The sequence below is a fragment of the Chenopodium quinoa genome, unplaced genomic scaffold (assembly GCF_001683475.1).
Source record: "Chenopodium quinoa cultivar QQ74 unplaced genomic scaffold, ASM168347v1, whole genome shotgun sequence".
NCBI lineage: Eukaryota > Viridiplantae > Streptophyta > Magnoliopsida > Caryophyllales > Amaranthaceae > Chenopodium > Chenopodium quinoa.
Window position 1 is genome coordinate 3,280,922 of NW_018744626.1, and position 23,958 is coordinate 3,304,879.

The 23,958-nt window shown below is 41.3% G+C and overlaps 1 protein-coding gene across 1 annotated transcript; it reads left to right on the forward strand.

Moving 5' to 3' along the window:
* The first annotated feature begins 21,780 nt into the window (after nucleotides 1-21,780).
* On the forward strand, nucleotides 21,781-23,681 carry LOC110700510. Its single transcript, XM_021878055.1, has 2 exons — nucleotides 21,781-22,327; nucleotides 23,091-23,681. Exons 1-2 carry the CDS (start codon nucleotides 21,880-21,882, stop codon nucleotides 23,147-23,149), a joined length of 507 nt encoding a protein of 168 aa, XP_021733747.1. The 5' UTR covers nucleotides 21,781-21,879; the 3' UTR covers nucleotides 23,150-23,681.
* The last annotated feature ends 277 nt before the right edge of the window (nucleotides 23,682-23,958 follow it).

Sequence of the window (23,958 nt, forward strand, 5' to 3'; positions counted from 1 at the left end):
TGATTCTTTTTATACTCTCGAATTCTAATTTTCATTATATTGATTATAATCCTTTTGTTGGATCTATTGAAAGATTATGTGATTGTGTAATTTGTGCTCTAATCATTGAGATAGATCTAGAGTTTTTCGAGAAAAGGTCCGAAGATCTATATAAGAAAGGTCCGAAGATAGATCTATATAAGAAAGGTCCGAAGATCTATATCAGAAAGGTCTGAAGATTGTGTAGTAGAATTTGCAGTTTTTTTTAAAAGTTTTTTCATGGTGGTTGTTTTGATTTTGGATTTTTTCGTGGGTGAGTATGGTTTTATGGGGGTTGTTTGGGTTTAGCTTTAGATTGCTTTTGGCGGTGAGGCAGTGGCGACGGCTAGGGTATTTAGGAGGGTTAGGCCGTTAAGGATGGTTTATACTTTATATGGGTGTGGAGGTAGTCTAGTCGTGTTGAATTGTTGGTGTTCTGGTCTTTATCTGATTTTTTGATTTTTTTTAGTTTGAATGTTAAATTAGATTATTGCTCTTTATTTTACTGAATATTAACTTGTTTATGGGCTCTTAATTTAGCAAGCTATATTTTAATTTCATATAACTGCGTAACATTTTGCATAATTGTTCCTACTACTGTTATATTATTGGGCATAATTATTCCTAATATTGTTTATATCATTGAACAGGTTATGCTATTGATAATCATGGAAGGAATACAGAGTACAAGATACATTATTAATGTATGGTTGTGTTTCGGGTGAAAACAATGGGACCTTGTTGAAGGTCCGATGAAGTGGAGAAGACTAGATTCGATCCAAGTAATGTTGGGCCGAAGGTTTCCTGCACAGTAAACACACGTAAACTAGCCTCGGGGGTGTTGCTGAGGAAGGCCCCTCCGATGCTAAAGTCAGTACAGTGCGTAGAAAGAGAACACTATGCAAGAGAATTAATTGCTTGAGGCTTTGCTTGAATGAATGTACAAATGTAATATTGATGGCTTTTATACCTCTGCATACATGGAGAAGTTGGGCCTTAGCCCAATTGACTTGCCTTGAGGACTGATCTTTGACTTTAGCACAATTGGAGAGATGAACCTTGACCTTAGGCTTTTAATTGGATTATTTAATGCCTAAGCCCAATTGGACTAAATTGGACCCAAACAACTTGCCCCCCAGACCCGATTTGGAAGGATGACGGGTCGGGTTTGATTTAATCAGAAAATGAGGGAAGTGAATGATTTAATTAATCCAAAAATTTGAATTTAAACCGTAATTAATGAGATAACAACAGTTAAGGCGGATAATTGTGGAAGTTGGACGGATAATGAGCAGTTTAATCGCAAGGTCGTGTGTTTAACGGTTACTTAGTGAGGTATTTAAGAGAAATTGAAACGCGGACTCCCCGTATTCCCATTTCTGGAGATATAATTAGAGGCGCGTCATCTCTCCTCACTTATTCACCAACACAAACCCAGAATTCTCGAGAGAACCCAAGAACCCGCATTAAAACTTCGCAAATTCCCCGAGCATTAAGCTTAGAAACTGAGACTCGCCACTACCAATTCGTAAATCGGCAACTTTCGCTTCAAATTAAGGTAAATTCCTTTAATTTTAGTTTATTTTTCTTCGAATTTGGACCCCTTCCCTTTTTTTTCGACTTTCTTCTTCGAAATTATCAATGGCGAGAGGAGTTAGGGGTAGAGCCCGTGCTCCAAGAAAAGCAAGGTCAATTCCCGATTCCAGGAACATGATTGAGACCTGGAATGGACAAAGAGCAGAGTCTGACCCTGCTGAAGGGATTAGGGCGACTCCAATTTTCTCGGCTCCTCCTCAGAGAACGGAGGGGTCGAGCGCTTCTGGGCGGGACGATGAAGTTCCCGCTGTCCTTTGGGATATCCTTCCCGGGTTTTCAGAGTGGGAGGATGCCGAAGTAGCTTCGGCCATGATAAAGAACCGCCCCTACTCATGGTGGGTGGAGAATGCCGAACAGTATCGGTTTGCCAAACAAATTGAGTTGCATTACGGCATCCTTGAAGCTGATGGGTATTGGTGTCGAATGCCCGTGGCATCCGATAGAATCCATCGTCCACCCCCGGGGTATGTGGGGGTGTACACAAGACAACTTCAGTATGGGCTGAGGTTCCCTTTGGACGTATTCGTCCGAGACTTGCTGATCCATTATAATATTTACCTATGTCAGCTAACTCCTAGCATCCGAAGGGTGATGACATACTTATGGGTCTGCAAGTTCTTCAGGTATGTGCCGAACCTGCACTGCTTCAAAAAGCTTCATCGGCTAGTGCCAAATATTCAAAGTGGGCACGGAAGTCATGGTTCTGGGTGGTACCGGATTGAGTCTCGGCCCCAGTACCTAACCATGTGGCCGAACGACTCTTCAGACAAGGACTGGAGAGGTCAATGGATTTGGGTTAGGGCACCCACGGACCCGGGCCACCCTTGCGTCTTCAGCGCTCCCCGGTACCTTGCTGAGCCTGATCCCGACATGGGAAGTTTAGGTCCCCCCGCAGATAACGGCCCAGATCCAAACCTTAATCAACAGAATATCTTCGGCAAGCTGCTGAACCGGGGGGGGGGGGGCAGCGGCCGAATGCAGCATATCCCGGAGACTTGGCTCCCCGATACGCATTATGTTTTCCAAGAGAACATGCTAGCAGCTGTCGGCCTCAGCCGAAAGTTTAAGGATGGTAAGCTTCTTCGGCTGGGGCCGAGGCTTTTTAATTATCTCTTTTTCTCCTCTCACTTCGCTTTTTTATGCTGTGCCAACCTAACTGAACTGACCTTTCCCCTTTTCTTTTTCAGAGCGGGACGAGACCAATGTCGGCATTAACTACGCTCGTCTTGGCGTCAACCGAGAACGAGTTGTAACTGATCGGGCCCCCTCTATCACTGAACCGCGGCATAGAGAAGTTCATCTAGACTCTTCCCACTTCCAAATTGAGGTTGTTGCTCTGTATCAAAGGCAGAAGCCTTGGTGGAAGAAGAGAGATCCCTGGTTTCAGCTGCTGGACGAAGAAGCTGAAGCTGCCCGTACGGCCGAAGAGGTTGCATGGGTTATTGAAGCTTGCGAAGGAGGAGAAGGGTCCTCCATGGCTGCTGAAGAAGAAGCTGTAGCTAGGGCAGCTGAAGAAGACGAGGCTTTGCTGAAGACCTCGGTGAGCTTTCAGACTTAATTTTGTCTGTTTCTGTTTGTTGTTTTGTTTTTACTCATATTCTTCCTCCCCCCCTGTCTTTTACAGTCTGAAGAGAGTAATAGACATAGAGAAGGGAAAGCCTCTATTCGTCCCGAAGACCAGATACAAGAAGAGTCCTCAGACTCAGACATGGACGAGCAGCCGCTTCAGAAAAGGCGCCGAAGAATGGCCATCATCGGCCCCCATGACTTTCAGCGGAGGCCGATGACCATCGGCGTCGAAATAAGGGAACCCAAGGAAGGCAATGGATCGCCGAGGGTTCCCCGGCCACCACCTCAATCACCTCCGAAGACCCCTCTGCCACCTTCCGAGATGGAGGTGGATCAGAAAACTCCCGAACCTAAGGGAGGGGTCCAAGAAGAAGTTCAAGAGAGTGCTGCTGAGCACAAGAATGAGGATGCCGTGATGCCCAGTGCTGAGGGTTTTACGGCAGACATTGCAAGAGAGGTTGAGGCCTTCGTCCTCACCCCTGAAGAAGAAGAGGTCATAATAATTGACTCTTCTGAGAAGGAGGATGCTGAGCCATCCAAAGTTAAAGAAGCTCCGTCGTCATCCTTTCCTTCCTTCCAGACTCTGCAATCTGGAGAAATGGGTTTCTCAGCCCCCCGAATTCCAATCCCAAATCACATCTGGGACCTCATATGGGGTCAGAACCGAGAAGGTGTTGCAGCCTACTTCGGCGATTTTGCTGGCATGTCCGAAGTAGATAGGGCAAGAATCTGGTCGCTGAAGGCCACTGCTGGGATGGGCGAATCCAGCAGATCAGTTCCTGACCCAGCCAGGTCTAACCAACTGCTGATGATGCAGGTGATTTTCCTTGCCTTTATTTCCTCTAAAATTCAGCTCTATTTTTTATTTTAACTTGTGCTTCTGTTTTCAGTTCGTGCACAATCAGACTCTCACTGTAGAGCTGATAGATACCCTACAAGATAGGGTAGACGCTGCCGAGCACGACAAAAAGGTAGCCGAAGAGGAGTTAAAGCTTGCTAAGCTGAAGCAAGCAGCAGCTGAAGAGAAGCAGCAGAAGGGTGAAGAATATGAGAAAAAAGCTGCTGAAGCCTTCAAAACCTTCTGCGATGCTATGGAGAAGGAAGTTTTTTCCCCCACTGATGGAAGGGGAAAAATTCCTCCAAGAGCACATGGGAGTGGACATCTCCAAATTCAAGGCTACCATTGAGAGCCGAATCCAGGAAGGAGCTGCTGCACAAGCTGAAGTGCAGCAACGGCTAGAAGCTCTTGAAGCCAGCAGAATGGCTGCTGAAGAGATGCTCCAAGCCAGGGATGTCCAACTCTCAGAGGCTGCTGCTGCTGCTGAAGCTCAGAGAGCTAAGCTCCAAGAAGCTGAGGATCAGCTGATGGCCAAAAAGGAAGAAGTGGCCCAGGCCCAGACAGAGACTTCCCAAGTTCAGCAGCAGCTGAATGAGCTAAAAGGTTCCTCCTTCAAGCTCGCCGATGAGCTGAAGAAATCCAAGGAAGGCTTGGAGGAGACCCAGAAGAAGTTGGCTGATGCTGAGGCTCTACTCAAAGTCCGTGTCTATACCCAGGAAGAATATGAAATGGGTTTCAGAAACGGGTTCAGAGTGTGCCGAAGAGTCTGCCTTCATGCTGAGCCGAAGTTGGACAGGTCCCAATGTGCTGAATGGGTCCAGGATCCCGAAGACCCTCATATGAAGTATGCAACTCCAGTCGAAGCTGAAATCCTTAAGGCTGAGGAAGCCGAAGAAGAAGTTGAGAGAATGGAGTTGGAGGCTGAACAGAGGGAAAGGGAGGCTCGCCAGAGTGCAAAGCCTGCTTCTTCTGCTGCTGGGGCTGAGACCACCATGGGGCCCAACAATGTTGACCAGTCTGATCCTCGGGCTGAAGCATAGGAACTCGGGCAGTCGCCTTCAGAATCTTGCGGTTCATCATGCGCTCAACTTTAGACTTGCCGCTTTCTGAATTTTTGCCTTGTTTGTTTTTTGCTTCAGCTTGCCTTGTCGTACAAAACAGTTTATTTTTTTGCTTCTGTACGTATTTCGGCAGCTGTTATTTTACGCTTGTGGGCGGCTGCCGATATAGTTTCTTAACTTATTTGAACTTGTAGCTCAATTTCTGAGCATAAATTATTAATTTGATGTTCTTTTCTTCAGCTACTTTGTTTTTGAGTGCTTTACTGTTTCTTCAATTCTGCTGAACATAAACTTGCACTGGTAGTGCTTCTTGCCCCCCCCCCCCATAGAAATTGAAGTATGGCTTCAGCTGAATAAACAATTTCTGTATTTCTTAAAAATGGGTATTCGAAATACAGGGCCAACTGAAGGCAATGCTTCGGATAATGGCTTTCTGGGATAGGCAATATCCCAGAATTGTCCATGGACTCATGCATTTGGAGAACAAATCTTACTGAAGCTTGACTTCAGCTGAAAGACTAGAGTTCTTTAAAAAGACGAGTTTGCCAGCAATCAGAAACCCAGTTACCCGAAGGCGAAGGTTTCAGACGAGGCTGAATAAACAATTTCCAACAGTTGCTGTTATCCTTGATTTTCTGTCTATCATTGAAAAATGGATATCCGAAACACAGGGCCAACTGAAGGCAATGTTTCGGATAATGGCTTTCTGGGATACAAGGCTCAGTTAAGGCAATATCCCAGAATTGTCCATGAACTCATGTCTTTGGAGAACAAGTCTTACTAAAGTTTGACTTCAGCTGAAAGACCAGTGTTTTTTAAAAAGACGAGTTTTGTCAGCAATCTGAAACCCAGTTACCCGAAGGCGAAGGTTTCAGACGAGGCTGAATAAAAAACCCTTAAAGAGTAGATAGAATCGAGAAAACTTTGAAAGGATAAAAAGTTGCAAATATTTATATAAATGGCGGCTCCAAGGCCTTTCATTAGTTCAAAATGTACTTACAAAGATTGTTCTTCCCCGAAGGGTTTACACATGATATTTTTTCAGTACATCAGCGTTCCAGTGATTTTTCAACTCAGTTCCATCCAACTGCCGAAGTCGGTATGTCCCTGGCTGAAGCTCATCACAGATTTCATAAGACCCTTCCCATGCAGCTGAGAGTTTCCCATGGATTCGGCCTTTCTGAACTGCAGCAGCATTCCGAAGGACAAGGTCTCCAATTTTAAGAGGCCTTGCATGGACCCTTCGGTTATAAAATTTGCTGATTCTCTGCTTATAAGCGGCCATTCTGTCTCGGGCTGAGTCTCTTACTTCGTCGAGGAAATCGAGAGATTCCCTCATCAGTCGCTCATTCTGAGCCGAGAAGTGGTGCACTCGTAGGCTCTCAGAGCCAATTTCTACTGGAAGAACGGCTTCGGCACCATACACCAGTTCAAAAGGTGAATAGCACGTTGCCTCTTTTTCAGTTGTCCGAAGGGACCAAAGGGTTCTAGGGAGCTCCTCCAGCCACTTGGACTTTTGATCTTCCACCCTCTTCTTGAGGGCATTTAGGATCTGTTTATTTGCAGCTTCGGCTTGTCCGTTACTTTGCGGGTGGCATACCGCTGAATATGCTAGTTTGATGCCGAACTGATCTGTATACCGCTTCAATGGTAAGTTATCAAATTGCCTCCCATGATCGAAGACAAATGCTCTCGGGATGCCAAAACGAGTGATGATATTCTGCCAGATAAATTTTCTAACAGTTTGCTCTGTAATGTTCGAGGCTGCTTCGGCCTCGATCCATTTACTGAAGTAGTCAACACCAACTATCAGCCATTTTTTCTGGTACACAGCCTCTGGAAATGGTCCTAGTATATCCAGTCCCCATTGGGCAAACGGGAGTGGATTAAGGATCGGCTGAAGATCCCTTGCTGGCTGGTGGATAACTGGAGCGTATTTTTGACATTTTTCGCATTTCCGGACCAGCTCCTTAGCATCTGCGATCATGGTGGGCCAGTAATATCCAGCCCTCAATGCCTTGTGGGCTAAGGTCCTTCCCCCAATGTGGTTCCCACAGATGCCGAGGTGAATCTCCCGTAGGATATAATCTGCATCTGTTGGTCCCACGCATTTCAGCAATGGGGCTGAGAAGGACTTTTTTAGAATTTCCCCCCTAAAGACAATGAACCTTGAGCTGGTTCTCTTCATCTTGGAGGCCAAAGCTTTATCTTCGGGAGTTTCTCCCCGAAGCTTGAAAGCTAGGATGGGGTCCATCCAACTAGGCTTTGGGTCAGCGCAGCACACTTCAGGTGCTTCGTCGACACTTCTCTCTCGACGCACTTCTACATATACAGATCTGTTCAGCTCGGTAAGAGTTGAACTGGCAAGTTTGGAGAGTGCATCGGCTTGAGTATTCTGACCCCTTGGGATCAGCTGAACCTCAAAAGTTTTCAGCTCTGCAATGACTGACTTGGTCTTGGCAAGATAAGCTATCATGGAGGGCTCTTTGGCCTCGTAGCTGCCGCTAATCTGATATGCAACTAGCTGAGAGTCTGTTTTCAGGCAGACATGATCGGCTTCCAGGGAGATGCACAATTCTAGGCCGGCGATTGCTGCCTCATATTCGGCTTCGTTGTTCGAGGCCTTAAAAGAAAATTTTAGTGCATACTCAAAGGATTTGCCTTCGGGAGAAGTTATCACTACTCCTGCCCCCGAACCGTTTTCGGTGGAAGATCCATCCGTAAACACGGTCCAGACTTTCTTTTCATTGTCTAGCGCTTCTTGGTATGAGCATTCGGCCAAGAAATCCGCTAGAGCTTGAGCCTTAATGGCAGCCCTCGGACGGTAGCTGATGCTGAATTCGGTGAGCTCAAAAGCCCACTTGGCTAGCCTACCAGATTTTTCAACCTTGCCGAGAACTTTTTCCAACGGCTGATCAGTTAAGACCACTATATGATGGCAATCAAAATAGGGCCTCAGCTTCCGAGCAGCTACTACTACCGCAAAAGCGACTTTCTCGAGTAGAGGGTAGCGAGTCTCGGCATCCGTCAGTGTATGACTGACAAAGTAGATCGGTTGCTGACTTTTACTTTCTTCCTTCGGCAGTACTGCTCTGATGGTGGCTGGGCTAACGGCCACATACAGGTACAAAGTTTCTCCTTCTGCTGGGCTAGCCAGCGTTGGGAGTTGAGCCAGATGCTCCTGAAGCTGTTTAAAGGCGTCTTTTTGCTCTTCCTCCCAAACGAGCTCTTTTGTTTTCGGGAGTTTCAGGGCTTTGAAGAAAGGTAACCCCTTATCCGAAGCTCTGGAAATGAACCTCGAGAGGGCTGCCATTCTTCCGCTGAACATCCCGCTTTGTTTTCGGCTCAGGAAGGTCGAGCGCTGCTTTGACTTTGGAGGGATTGGCATCAATCCCCCTTTTGCTGACTATGAACCCAAGGAATTTCCCTGACTTCACGCCGAAGACACACTTCTTCGGATTCAGCTTCATTTGATGCTTTCTTAAGGTGGCGAAAGTTTCAGCCAGGTCCTTAACATGGTCCTCAGGTTTTTTGCTTTTGACGATCGAATCGTCGACATAGACTTCCATGTTTCGGCCCTTTTGATCGGAAAAAACTTGATCCACCAGCCTTTGATAGGTTGCCCCCGCATTTTTCAATCCGAAGGGCATCATTTTGTAATTGTACACCCCAGCGTTCGTGACGAATGCTGTCTTTGCTCGATCGTCGGGGTGCATGAAGATCTGATGATACCCCGAGAATGCGTCCATGAAACTAAGCAAGGCATGGCCACTTGTCGAATCGACTAGCTGATCGATCCTCGGCAAGGGATAGAAATCCTTCGGACAAGCCTTATTTAGGTCCGTGAAGTCAACGCACATCCTCCAGGTACCATTGGCCTTCTGAACCATCACCACATTTGCCAGCCATTCTGGATATTGGCAAGGTTCGATGAAGCCTGCCTCCAGCAATTTTTTGACCTCGGCTGCGATGTCTCGGTTCTTATTAGCGGAGTAATTCCGCTTCTTTTGCTTAATTGGTCGACACGTTGGGTCAACATTAAGCTTATGGGAGATGAGGTCTGGACTTATCCCGGGCATATCAGCTGCCGAGAAAGCAAACACATCTCTTTTGTCCCAAAGGAGCTGAATAAGTTCACAACGGGTGTTCGGATCAAGGTCCATCCCGATTGTTACACATTTCTCAACGTCTCCTTCGGCCAACTCAACTATTTCAGTCTGTTGGTCCATGTCCATTGTTGATGGACTGGACTCTTCATAATCTGGTCTGTTGCCTATGTCAGCAGGTGTCCCAGTCTTTTTGTTCTTCGGCTGGCTCTCTGAGTCTTGCTGTTCAGCTGAAGAGCTAGCCTTTTCCCTTTCGGGCCCTTTACCTCTGGGTACAGATCCTTGGGCCGAAGCACTTAGGCCTTTCGGCTATTTTGTGCTTGGCTCTCTTTCTTTTTCTTTCTCCTCCTCATCCTTGTCGTCATCTGGGCGACTACTGGATGGCTTGAGGTAGTTGCACCTTCGGGCGTCCTTTTGGTTGCCCTGTATCCTTTCGGGGAAGCCAGCATCTGAGACGTAAATCATCAGCTGATGATAAGTTGAGACGACCCCTTGGATCTCATGAATTATGGGTCTCCCCAAAATCACGTTGTACACTGAAGGAGCGTCAATGACCAAAAATTCAATCATGACGTTCCTGGCTGCCTCATCGCAGCCGATGGTGATAGGAAGTGTCACCTTCCCATCTGGATAAGTTAAAGCCCCGTTGAACCCGGATACCGGGTAGGGTACCGGCGTAAGGTGCTTGGGCTTCAGCTTGATTTGATTGTAGGCCTTTCGGAACAGAATGTTTGCTCCGCTGCCACCGTCAACAAGGACCTTACTGACGTCGTGGTTGGCCACCGTGGCGATGATCACCAACGGATCCTCGTGAGGGAACGTTATCCCCCGGCAGTCGGCGGCTGTGAACGTCATGTTCGGCACCGGCGATTGGGGAGACTGAATGTCAACGTTGTTCACCTGGTGAGTCAAAGCCCTAAGGTGTCGCTTGTGCTCCCTCCGAGAGCATATTCCTCCCGAGATAACATTGATCGGAGAGAATTTCCCCTCCGGCTTTTTACTGTTCTTCCGGGGGAAGTCGAGGTCTTGCCGAGAGTCCTTTGCTGACTTCTCGGACTCTTTTTTCTCGCGGTGATCCGCGATGTATTTTTTCAAGTATCCCTTCCGGACCATGTCCTCTATCTGGTCCTTCAGTTGGATACACTCCTCAGTGTTGTGTCCCGGAGATTCGTGGAACTCGCACCACTGATTTTTATTTTTTCGCTGATACCATTCTAGGAGTGGTCTCGGCTTTCGGTAACTCTGCTCCTCCATCGTCACGCTGTAAATTTTGGCGCGTGGAAGAGAGAGCGGAGTGTAGGACTCGTATCTGCCTGTGTATGAGGCAGATTTTTCCTTCTTTGGGTCGCTGGCCGAAGATTGCTCCGAGGCCTTTGACTTTCCCTTTGCCTTATGGCCTTGGCCTTCAGACAAGGGTATTTGTCTTTGTTTCCCTCCCCCGAATTGAGGTTAGGTTTTCGCTTTGTTCCATTCTTCGGCTCGGATGAACTTATCCGAGGCATTCAGAGCTTCCTCCAAGGTCTGCGGGGTATGCATGACCATGAAGTCTAGGAACTTCCCGGGCTGAAGGCCATTCTGCATTGCAAAAACGGCTAGCCCCTGGTCCAGCTGAGAGACGCTGGATGACTCGTTACTGAAACGGGTCAGATAGTCTCGGAGGCTTTCGGTTTCCCCGTGTTGCAGACTCATGAGTTCTGCAGTAGTCTTCTCTCGGCGGTTTGCCGTGGAAAACTTGCTCCTAAACTTGGAGGACAGATCATCCTACCTTGTTATGGAGCCTTGCTTTACTCCCTTGGAGATCCACGCTTGCGTGACCCCTTTGAGAGTGGTTGGGAAATATTTGCACCAAGTCGCTTCGGATCTGGGGCAAAGATGCATATGAGTCTCATACGAGGCCACTTGGTCCTTCGGATCCGAGGTCCCGTCATATGTGATGTGCGACGGTATTTTAACCGTGGGCACGTGCTCTTCTAGTATCCATTGCTCGAATGGCGAACTGACGGTAGCATAACGGCCTTGCCCTTGTTCCTGGCCGAAGGGACCGCGCTCCGCCCTCTTAGAGAGGTAGGAGTGGTTTTCTTCCCTGGCTGGGAAGTCTGGGCCTCGGCCGCAGGGAACGAGAGGCGACTGTGCACGCTCGGTTCCTTGCCGCCAAGTCGGTCGAGGACGCTTCGGCGAACAGTCTCAGGTTCTCGGTGAGTAGATTCCGGCCGAGAAGCTGAGCATCTGCTCTTATGCGTTTCTGGTCGGGAGGATGAGGATCCTTTGAAAAATTGAGGGTTCTTTTTCCTCTCTTTTTCAGTTTTCCAGGTATCCTCTTCCCACTCTTCCAGTTCCCGGAAGGAAGGAAGCTTCCCACCATCATGGTCTAGCTTCCTCCGTTGACGCCGGGTATGCGGAGGAGTTCGATCACGAGGTGGTGGCATATTTTGTGCCCTCATTGCCTCCATGAGCACTGCCAGCGCTCTTGCCACCTCCTCCGAGCTGGGCCCCGTCAAAGGGGTCCTCGGCCAAGTATGGGAATGAGAGCGCACAGTCGATGGCTGGCTTTGGGGCACTGAATGTGTCCTATGATCGGACTCACCCCTGCTAGACCGAGAGTGACTCGGCCTATGATGAGAGTTATGAATTACGGGAGAAAGGGAATCCTCCCTGTATGATCCTCCCCCCAAGCTGGCACCCTTAGGAGAGTTCCGGTCCGGCGAGGGTGATGGTGTAGGGGTTTTAGGCTTTTCGCCTGCTCCTTGACGGAGGCCTTTGCTCTTGCGGTTCTTAGCCATTGCTACTAAGATAATTGCAAGATGATCTTGGTTAGAAATTTGGCTTAAAGATTTTTGAAAGTCTTCCCCACAGACGGCGCCAAATTGTTTCGGGTGAAAACAATGGGACCTTGTCGAAGGTCCGATGAAGTGGAGAAGACTAGATTCGATCCAAGTAATGTTGGGCCGAAGGTTTCCTGCACAGTAAACACACGTAAACTAGCCTCGGGTGTGTTGCCGAGGAAGGCCCCTCCGATGCTAAAGTCAGTACAGTGCGTAGAAAGAGAACACTATGCAAGATAATTAATTGCTTGAGGCTTTGCTTGAATGAATGTACAAATGTAATATTGATGGCTTTTATACCTCTGCATACATGGAGAAGTTGGGCCTTAGCCCAATTGGCTTGCCTTGAGGACTGATCTTTGACTTTAGCACAATTGGAGAGATGAACCTTGACTTTGGGCTTTTAATTAGATCATTTAATGCCTAAGCCCAATTGGACTAAATTGGACCCAAACAGGTTGTATGGAGTATATACTTGTAAATTATTCAATAAGCTACCAATTGTAAATTCTAGTAATTATTTTGTAAATTTCAATAATTAATCTATGTTGGTTTGTTTAATTATATATTTAAAGTTTACATTTTATTCAGTCAATTAAGTAACACAATGAAATTAAATTTCAAAATACTATATATAATAAAAAAAATCACGAGAATTTTTTTTTAAACAAAAAAAAAAAAGAAGAAAGAGACATGTTATGTCGCATATGGGGTATGTTTGATACCCCACCAAAAAGACCCGTTATGTTAGATAACAGGTCTCTTATCCTTCTAAATAATTTTTCAATTTACTAGTCTGACAAACCTGACTTCTTAATTAACGAGTCTGTTATGTTTTTTAAACAGACCCCTCCAAAGAGGCGGTTTGTTTATCTGACAGACCTCATAGCTAGAGACCCGTTGTTTGGCGGTTTGTAAAGCATTTTTCAACGAGTCTCTTTGCTACTTTTTGTAGTAGTATTTTAAAGGTCTCCAGCGATGTGTCTAATGCCATATCGAAGTCTCGAGGGTCAGAATCATGAAACTAGGCCCCTAATTGAGCTGGATTGGACCTAAATCCCGATTCGGGTCCATAACCATCAAAAATCATCTTAGAACCATCAAATCCTGACATCAAATCATGCATCTAGTCTCTCATTGGCTAGAAAGTGGGATGATGTAAGCGTGCGCTGCCGGACAAGTCCTGCATGGCACGCAGACTTGCTGCGTGCAACACATGGGTGACACGTGGCCTTGCGTGGCACGTAGGGTACATGCATCCCACAAAGGTTTGCAGCTCCCCGGGGCTATAAATACCCCCCTTTTCACCCATTTCCGTACCTCTTAGCCACGTTTACGAGAGCATTTTGCACAAAACGGAGGGCAAACCAAGAGCATTTCCACATTTTCAAGCTTGTAAACACACTCAAACCCACTCCAAGCATTGCTAAGAAATCTCAAGCACACTTCCAAGCATCGCTAAGCGATTTCAAGAACCTTTCGACAAGGTTCATCAACTCCGTTGCAAGCACCTTATGTTCGACATCGCCGCATCCTAATCGGTAAATACAGAGAACCTCCGAACAACTTCTTTTTATTACTTTTATTTTCTTATTTTACTCCTCTTTTCCACTATTTTGCAACATTGTTTCGGCCTCGATGATGTTGTGATTAGGGAAATCCCTAATCACAACTAGTGCCCATAAAAGAGGTTTTATCTTAGTGTGGTTGTCACTTTTGACCTTCCCACTAAAGATGTCACAACCCTCTTAAAACACTTTTCACACAACTAATTTTCTACTAGGGGTTATTTAACACCCCCAAATCTCCCTATTTGGAAATACTAGTATAATACGTATAATTATACCATAGAGATAGATTTGGGCGTATTACCGCCACGTGATTACGCAAGGCTACTCAAAACTTACTAAACAAAATCAATACTTTGCAGAGGAAAAATTCAATATTCTTCTTTTATTAATAATAAACCATAAATAGTAAATATAGTCATGAGTACTCAAAAATAAACATAAAGACCAACATTTCCTAATCTAGGTGAAACCATTCCCGGGACTCCAAATGCTCAATCATTGACTCCACCTGAAATTAGTTAACACTGCTTACCATTATGGTAAACAGGGCGAACCAAAACAAAATAAGGAATAAGGGTTAGCAAAATATGCTAAGTTAGATAAGTGCAAGATAATGTAAACTCAACTTATTAGCAAACATGATTTTAAAATCAATTCCATCCATTCCAATAATTAAACCAATAATTCCAACTCATAATTCCAAAACCAATTTCAACTATAATAATAATCGATAGTCAAATTCAATAAAACCAATTCCTCATTAAAATCCAATTACTTTAAAACCTCAAGACTCTTGATCAAACACACCCTACAAATAAATATAACCTTAATCAATATAAGGTTAACAAATAATTAAAAAAAAAAACCCTAACTATATGTACATGAACCTTTTAAATTAATTTCTCATAAACATCATTAAAAATTTGATTTTATTTAATTAAAAGTACTCATAATAATAATTTATAAATCCCCTATAATAATAATAATTGAATAAGAGAAGAGAAGAAGAAAAGATAAGAAACCAAGGAAAAGAGAAGAATTGGATTTGCGTTGGAAAGAATAGGCAGAAGAGGTTGTAATTCCTTCGATATAACTCTGAATTGGGTGATTCTTGAGTCTAACCTCAAGGATTTTCTAACAAAAACAATTTTCTGTGAAATAGAAATGCCCCAAAACTGAATAGAAGTGCCCAAAAATTGGCTCCAAAGATGTACGGGCTGATTTCCTTTAATTTAGAAAAGAGGAGAAGGAGAGTAAGAGAAGAAGAGAATTGGTGTGAAGAACGTGAGAGGTATGAGTATTTATAAGCTAGCTATTGCAAGAATTATGGCAAGAGAATTTAGGAAGAATTATGGCAAGTAGGGTTTATGGAATTACTTGGAGAAGTGAATAAAAGAATTAAGGAAGATTTTGATATTAAGGTGATTGTGTGTAATTAAATATGAAAGGTATGATTGTCATGAAAAATAATAAGGAAATTGGAATTGCTTGGGGAATAATTAAGGAGAATAAAAGGCAAGAGAATTTGATGATCAAATATTAAAAAGATAAAGAAATAGAATTAAGGAAAATAAGAGATTTTGGGAGATAATTAAAAATACAATTTACCAAAATAATTTCCCCCAAAATAATACAAGAGGGCCGAAAATCTCGAGCTTTCCATAGCTCAGTATTTAGGAAGATTTTTGGCTTTTTGCTCGGTTTAAGGAATAAAAATAATTATGTAAAAAATATAGAATAATTAATTAATTAAATTACCAATTATTCACCAATAATTAACTAAGAAAATCATATTTTATATACATAGAAAATTTGAATTTTATAGCTAAATAAATAAGAATTTCCGGCCATTTAATATAATTAATAAAATATAAGTTTGCTTTAATTAAAATATCCGAGATATAAAAATAATCCGGTTTTTAAAATAAGATAAATGGATAATAAATCTTATCCAAAGTAATAATTAGATTTCGAAATACTTTTGGAGTCTAAATTCAAATATCATTTTGGCTTCAAATAATAAATTTACTAAAATACCCTTTTTATAAAATAATTCCTAATTAATTAATTAGAAAATACGTATGACAATACAGAGTATTACAGGTTAGGTTAAGGAGGCTCCATTTTTGGACTCCTTTTTACCTAAGCACCCCAAATATGTCTTTGTTATACTTTTAGCACATCATCTTGACTAAAGCCTAGGCACATTTCTATTTTTATGCTTTACTAGTTGTTGGCCCGCGCGCTACGCGAGCGGTCCCCCAATTTGGTGATCTATACTTGGTGATTAATGTGTAATTATTCGATTCTATATGTGTAGTTGATTTCAATTCTAATGTTTTATTTGTAATGAAATTAAGTATAGTTGTTAACATTGATCAAAGTTGAAATCTGATGGAATAGATTATGCTGCAAAGGAATTAATGTAATATATGGGTATGTTGATTAAAATCAATAACAAATACAAAATTATACCGGTGTAAGTCTAAGAAGGGTGATTAAAGGATTGGTAGACTGGGTGATGCGATTAGGGTGATTGGAGGATTGACAAATTGGGTGTTACGATGGGTGGTGCGATAAAGGGGATTAGAGGATTGACAAACTGGGTGGTGCGATTGGAGGATTGACAAATTGGGTATTACGATGGGTGGTGCGATAAAGGGGATTAGAGGATTGACAAACTGGGTGGTGCGATTGGAGGATTGACAAATTGGGTGTTACAATGGGTGGTGCGATAAAGGGGATTAGAGGATTGACAAACTGGGTGGTGCGATTGGAGGATTGACAAATTGGGTGTTACGATGGGTGGTGCGATAAAGGGGATTAGCTAGAGGATTGACAAACTGGGTGGTGCGATTGGAGGATTGACAAATTGGGTGTTACGATGGGTGGTGATGTGTCTATTTTATATAGTATTTTACCCCCGTCCCTTGGTCATAATTAGTAGTGTTTTTGGCTCTTTAGAGTCACTTTTATTACTAATTGGTGTTTTCTAGTGTTTTCGTAGATTTGGTTGACTTTTGCAGGGATTTGCACTTTTGGAGCATTTTCCCGAGATATTATAGAGCAATTACGAGCATTGGAGAAGCACGACCAGTTTTTATAGCCCAGGGCCGGTTAGAGCCATCGAACCGGTGATTAAGGGCTCGGTATATGTGATATTGGGGCATTTGGACCGAGTATTCAAGACCCGAAGAGGAAACCCAGATTGGCCCGAAGAATTGGAGCCCAATCGAAGTCCAAATAGTGGCCCAAGAGAGCCGTCCGACCAAAGAGGCTAGCGCCCGGAGGCGCGCCCCGCCGGGCGAGGGAAGCAAAGGCTGGCGCCTGAAGTCACGCCCGACCGGGCGCGAGAAATGTGCCTGATGGAAAAAGGCGCGCCCGATCGGGCGGTGCCTCGCCCGATCGGGCGCGTGTTATTGTTAGGAGTTAATTATTCGACGTTTAAGTTTGTTTTAATTGAGGATTCTTACGGAGTATAAATACTTTCCCGTAAAACGAGTTTAGGCACCTTCTTTTACTCTTTCTTAATTATTTCTTAGATTTTCTCTCTCTACTTAGATTTTAGATTAGTTTCTCTCTCTTATACATTGTTCTTAACTTATTCTTAATTCCAGATTTATTTGGTAACGATTTCTCTTCTCTTAATCTTAGTTATTTATTTTATTCCTTTGATCATGTCTTGTTTTATTGCTTTGATTAGTTTAGTTTTTATTATGTGTGAGTAGTTCTATTTCTAGGGTTTATGGGGATCCATAAATAATATGAAGGGGTAATTTATGGTTGTTAATTGTCAATGCTAGATTAATTTCCTATTGATTGATTTAATGCTCTGTGACTAGATTTGCGCAGATCTTTTATGCATAAGTTTAATAATATTGATTCGAGATTCGACAGATGAGAATTAATGTTTAGGTCTAGTTTCAATAGGCAGGTTAATTTATAAATGGTTAAGTCGAGATTCAAAAGATGAGATTTAATACCGGTAAATTAATTGTGTGATTGTAATACGTAGCGAAAACCCTTTATGATTTGATTAATGTATGCATTGATGATTGATTATTGTGTTTTACCCTGGAATATTATTTATTGGTGAACCTATGCCCTAGATCCTTTTATTCATTGTTTTCTCCTTATTCTTATTCTTCGTAGTTTAGTTTCATATCCAAATTTACATATTGGTTACTTTATAATTTAGATTACTTTAATTAATTAGGAATAGAAAGACTCGTTTCTCTGTGGATTCCCTACTTCCTTATCTACATTAGTTAGAGGATTTATGAATTACTTTTGATTAGGGGATACGACTTTACCCTGTCAGGTGGTGCGATAAAAGGGGATTAGAGGGTTAACAAACTGGATGGTGTGATTGGAGGATTGACAAATTGGGTGTTATGATGGGTGGTTGATGTGTCTATTTTATATAGTATTTTACCCCGTCCCTTGGTCATAATTGGTAGTGTTTTTGGCTCTTTATAGCCACTTTTATTACTAATTGATGTTTTCTAGTGCGTAGATTTGGTTGAATTTTGCAGGGAATTACACTTTTGGGGTATTTTCCCGAGATATTTTGGAGCAATCACGAACATTGGAGAAGCACGATCAGATTCTATAGCCCAAGACCGGTTAGAGCCATCAAACCGGTGATTAAGGGCTCGGTATAGGTGATACCGGGGCATTTGGACCGAGTATTCAAGACCGGAAGAGGAAACCCAGATTGGCCCAAAGAATTGGAGCCCAATCGTATTCCAAATAGTGTCCCAAGTGAGCCGCCTGGCCAAAGAGGCTGGCGCCCGGAGGCGCGCCCGGCCGGGCGGGAGAAGCTAAGGTTGGTGCCCGGTGACACGCCCGGCCGGGCGCGAGATTAGTACATCGAGCAAAAAGGCGCGCCCGATCGGGCGCGTGTATTTATTAGTTGACGATTAGCGTCGTTTTAGTTTGTTTTAGTTTAGGATTTGTACGGAGTATAAATACTCCTCCGTAATACGATTTTAGGAACACTCTCTTCTTTTTCTCTCTCTTTTACTCTTTTTTTTACTCTCTTAATTGTTCTCTTAGATTTTCTTTCTCTCAAACCTTGATTCTTAATCTACTCTTAATTCCAGATTTATTTTGGTAACGATTTCTTTTCTCTTAATCTTAGCTATTTATTTTATTCCTTTAATCATGTCTTTCTTTATTGCTTTGATTAGTTTAGTTTCTACTATGTGTGAGTAGTTTAATTCTAGGGTTTATGGGGATCCATAAATAATATGAAGGGGTAAATTATTATTGTTAATTATCAATGCTAGATTAATTTCCTATTGATTGATTTAATGCTCTGTGACTAGATTAGGCCTGATCTTTTATGCATGAGTTTGACAATATTGATTCGAGATTCGACATATGAGAATTGATGTTTAGGTCTAGTTTCAATAGGCAGATTAATTTATAAATGGTTAAGTCGAGATTCGAGAGATGAGTTTTAATACCGGTAGATTAATTCTGTGATTGTAATACGTAGCGAAAGCCTTTTACGATCTGTTAATTGATGCATTGATGATTGACTATTATTGATTTTGCATGATAATTTCTTATTGAATTGTTTTAACGCTTTACAATTATGGCTTGTAAAAGTATAGCAATATTGAATTGATGAATCGAGCTGATGTTAATTTGATATTAAAGGCTATTTTCAATAAGAACTTAGATCTAGTAAATTGCGAGAGCATGTTAGATCTAAGTTGATTAATAAATTGCGAGAGCCTGTTAATCATGTTATTTATGCAATGTCAATGATTGATTATTATGTTTTACCCTGGAGTATTATTTATTGGTGAACCTATGCCCTAGATCCTTTTATATATTGTTTTCTCCCTATTCTCAATCTTAGTAGTTTAGTTTCTTATTCAAATATAAATATTGGTTACTTCATAATCTAGAGTATTTTAGTTAATTAGGATTAGAAAGACTTGTTTCCCTGTGGAGATCGACCGTACTTCCCTATCTACTTTAGTTAGAGGAGTTAGGTATTTATTTTTTAATAGGGGATACGACTTTACCCTGTCAGTGGTGCGATTAAGGGGATTAGAGGATTGACAAACTGGGTGGTGCGATTGGAGGATTGACAAATTGGGTGTTATGATGGGTGGTGCGATAAAGGGGATTAGAGGATTGACAAACTGGGTGGTTCGATTGGAGGATTGACAAATTGGGTGTTACGATGGGTGGTGCGATAAAGGGGATTAGAGGATTGACAAACTGGGTGGTGCGATCAAGGCGATTGGAGGATTGGCAAATTGGGTGTTACGATGGGTGGTGCAATAAAGGGGATTAGAGGATTGACAAACTGGGTGGTGCGATCAAGGCGATTGGAGGACTGACAATCTGGGTGGTGCAATCAAGGTGATTGGAGGATTGACAGATTGGGTGGTGCGATTAAAGGTGATTGGAGGATTGACAAAATGGGTGGTGCGATCAAAGCGATTGGAGGATTGACAAATTAGGTGGTGCGATCAAGGCGATTGGAAGATTGGTAAAAGGGTGCTTGCATCAGTTTAATGTAAGATATATACCTTACTCAAATTAAAATGAACATATACAAGTAAGTGTTGGACTCATAATTTAAGGATAAGTGATTTTTATATAATACAAATACTTATTGAGATAAGTGTATAAAATAAAATTTGAAAGTTAATAGCAAGAGAGGGAGGTCGGAAAAAAGATGGAGATAGACAGAAGTCGGGAGAGATAGAGGGATCGGTTTCTTCTTTCTTTTCCCCTAACCCCTCCCTTCCCCCTTCTAAATCAAGCACAATATATCTTTAGTAAAAGTATTTTTATATAATTCATGTTGACTACGATATAATCAATAAATTTATCATAATTATAAGTCTTAGGGTCTATTCAAATTTACTGAAGTGAGCTGAAATGAACTGAATTGAATTGAACTGATTGGAGCTGAGCTGAAATGAGTATTTTATGAGAGAGGGAAAGAAAAGAACTGAATTAAACTGAATGATTGGAGCTGAACTGATCTGAACTTATTAGAACTGAAATTAAGTAAATGTGAACAGACCCCTTAGTTGTTAAACAATTATCTAAAGATTTTTCTCTTATTATAACATAAATTCTTGTTATTGTGTTATTTTACAAAAGAGGTCTTAGGGCTACAACCAGTGAGGTAAAAATCTTCTACTTATCAGGAAACAAGAAAAAGGTGTTTCCATTTTTTTTATTGTCAGTTTTCAAAATTATCATAATTTTAATAAGTTTATATATTTTTTGATTCATTATGGGACACATATCATGTACTTTTAGAAAACAAAAAACCAAAAAACAGAAAAACACAGCAATGCCAAACGAACCCATAGATTGTTATGATTTGTACAAGAAAAAGTTAAAATAATATTCCGGTGAATCAATAACTATATACTAAAAGACACACTAGCAATGACACGTGTCATCTCCTGGTGTGTCCTTAGTCTTTTTTTTTTAAATAAATTATATTTAAGTAACAAATCTTTACATATATATTATAATAACTACTTATAGAGTATAATAGAAGATTTAGTTTTTTTTTTTTTTGGGAAAATATATAATTTTAATATAATTTGTGAAATATGAAGCTTTTTGTATTTTGGGAAGGTATATATTAATTATGTACTACGTTTACTAGAAGATCATTTTTTTTTTGTTTGAGGAAACAACAAGATCATATATATTTTTTTTCCCTTAAAAAAATCATATTTTTTTTCTTGAATTTATTTATTTTTAACAATTATGTAATAGAAGCTAAAAATTTTTACAATGAAATGCAAATATCAAATCAACAAATGATATTTTTGTTATTTCCTTAGATAATTTATAATCTAAATTTTAATCAATTTATAATCTATAATTAACTATGGACACTTTAATAAATACTGCCAAGTTTGACACATGTTGATTATTCTTAGGTTTTTTTTTTAATATATATATATATATATATATTATTCAGCATTCAAATTATATGATTAAAAAAAATATAACATATTAAAATTACAATGTTAATTTAAATAATAGAAATTACCGTGCATGACACATGATCTAACCTAGTTGATTAAAAGAGTGTGGCCTTTACTTTGAATTATGGGCTTTGGCCCATACCCATAGAGCACAATGTAACGATTATCTAGTGAACTTGTAGTCCATTCTCAAGATAAAAAAGGGATCTTCTTGTTCTTGTATCAGAAAAAGAAAAACGAAAGCAGTGAAGCTAGGGCTTGAATCAACCAACCGAAGTAGGTTTGTTTGTAATTGTACGAGTAACTTATAAGGATGTCGATGGCAAGGGCGATGGCTAGGAAGATGGGGATGGCTTGGAAGATGGGAATGGTGAGGGGTTTACGAGAAGAGTTTGCAGCGAAGAATTGGAAATTGAGCAGCATGGTCATGGATCGAGGGAAACTTGCATCGGTGCAACACCATAGTAATATGCAGAGACTTAGGGAAGAAATCTGGGACGAGGTTGATATAGCCTGTTCAATTGACAAAGAGTGCCCCTATTTATCGCAGTATGAACACCACTGTTTCTGGAACAACGATTACAAGTCATTGAAAGAGTATTTGCAGCATCTTCGGACATTCAACTTGGACAATAAAGATATGAATCCCCATTTCAATCCTGCTGAAATTCAACCATACGAAAACGAATTGGCTGAAAAAACCCAAAAAACAAGCTCTCCAAATCGCTCACAAGATCATCAACCGATTCAACAAGGATCAGGTTGGTTCCTTGCTTTATTCATTCATTTTTAAAAAATTCGTTTTTTAATAAGTTAATTTTTTTAAAAAGCTTATATCCCAATTTTGCCCTTGTTTTAACCGAATATTTTACACTCCTAACTATATAATCATCCCTACCGTTTAATCTACAAGCATATTCTAACGTAATCAATCTTTCATCCTATTTAATACTAGTATTCAATACTATACATATTCGTGGACAATAATGAAGTGTACAGTGTACTGCAATGATTTTTTTATAAAGTATGAATATGTGTTGTAAATTTTTTTTTTCCGCAAATTTATAGATGAACAATCTAACAAATAAAAATTTTCATCTTTTACGCAACAGTACCCCGGAAATGATTCCCGGGGATCAACAGTACCCCCGGATATCAAAAAGGAACTTATACTATATTATGGTGCTTAAAAAACACCCTGGAGAATTACAGTAAATTGCTGCTAATAAAATGGAACGCCATGATACTTACAGTAAGAAAATTAGCAAGCATGAATCCCAAGGACCGTAACCCAGTCCCTAAAGAAGCCAATACATGAAGCAAAATAAGTAAAAAGTACTAGGCAAACTAGAAAAACTTGGAAGAGCATTAGTAAGAAACTAAAACTACTAAATTTATTATTGAGTCATTTTTTTTTTTAAATTTTGAAAAATGGTATTTCAGTCTTTATTGTATTAATATCATTAATTTATTTTTGTTATTTTGTACTGCATTTAGTACTTGTCTCATTTAATTAATTTGCAGAGTATAAAAAGTGGGCAGAAGGTGAAGCTGGAATTTGCGAGGGTGGTGAGAGTAGTTGATACTTATCATCGCTTGGTGCGGCGTATTGTGGTGGAAGCATCTAACCCTGATGCTGATGCTGATGCTGGTATCCCATTCCCGCCAATTATCAGACTGGAAGCCACTTATAATTGGTACACTGGAAATCCACACAGATCTTCTTACCTTCCGCCAATACAGTCACTCTCTTTTTGATTCTCAAGTTGTTTGTGGTGGTTGCATTTTTGGTCAAGATTTTCATGTATTATTATGTGATATTCTGAATGACCATGTTATAGGGCATCTACAGTGTAGGGCTTGATAGGTAGCTTAACCCTATCATGCTGCTAGCTACGTGTTATATAACTGCCGGAAAGTAACAAATAGTTGGAATTATATAAAGATTTGTGTGGTTTACTCCAATAAAATTTGGAGTCTTTGTCTCTTGAAAGAGAGTGCCTATTGTAGATTGAATTGTCATCATTGCTTGCAACAGATTTTTGGCATTAAATGCTATATAGCTTCGGTAATGTTCAATCTTAAGGCTCCATTTGTTTCGATGGAAAACATTTTCCCGGATAATGATTTTCCTCCATCTTTTAATTTTCCTTTGTTTGTTTTAAAAAGGGGCGGAAAACAATTTTCTTTATGGTGGAAAACGTCACTTTAGAATAGGAAAATCATTTTCCTTTTGTAGAGAAGGAATGCCACATTTTCCTGCCTACTCCTTACTTCTCCATTATTCACTCTCCCATCCTTCCTTCATTTCTATTTCATTTTTCATTTCCTTCATAAGTTTTCCTCTAATTAAACAAAGGAAAACATTCTTTGAATCCATATTTTCCGTTGA

Coding starts and splice junctions, on each gene's coding strand:
- LOC110700510 (XM_021878055.1), top strand. CDS start 21,880: ATGTCGATGGCAAGGGCGATGGCTAGGAAGATGGGGATGGCTTGGAAG. Junction 22,328..23,090: donor ACCGATTCAACAAGGATCAG/GTTGGTTCCTTG, acceptor ATTAATTTGCAG/AGTATAAAAAGTGGGCAGAA.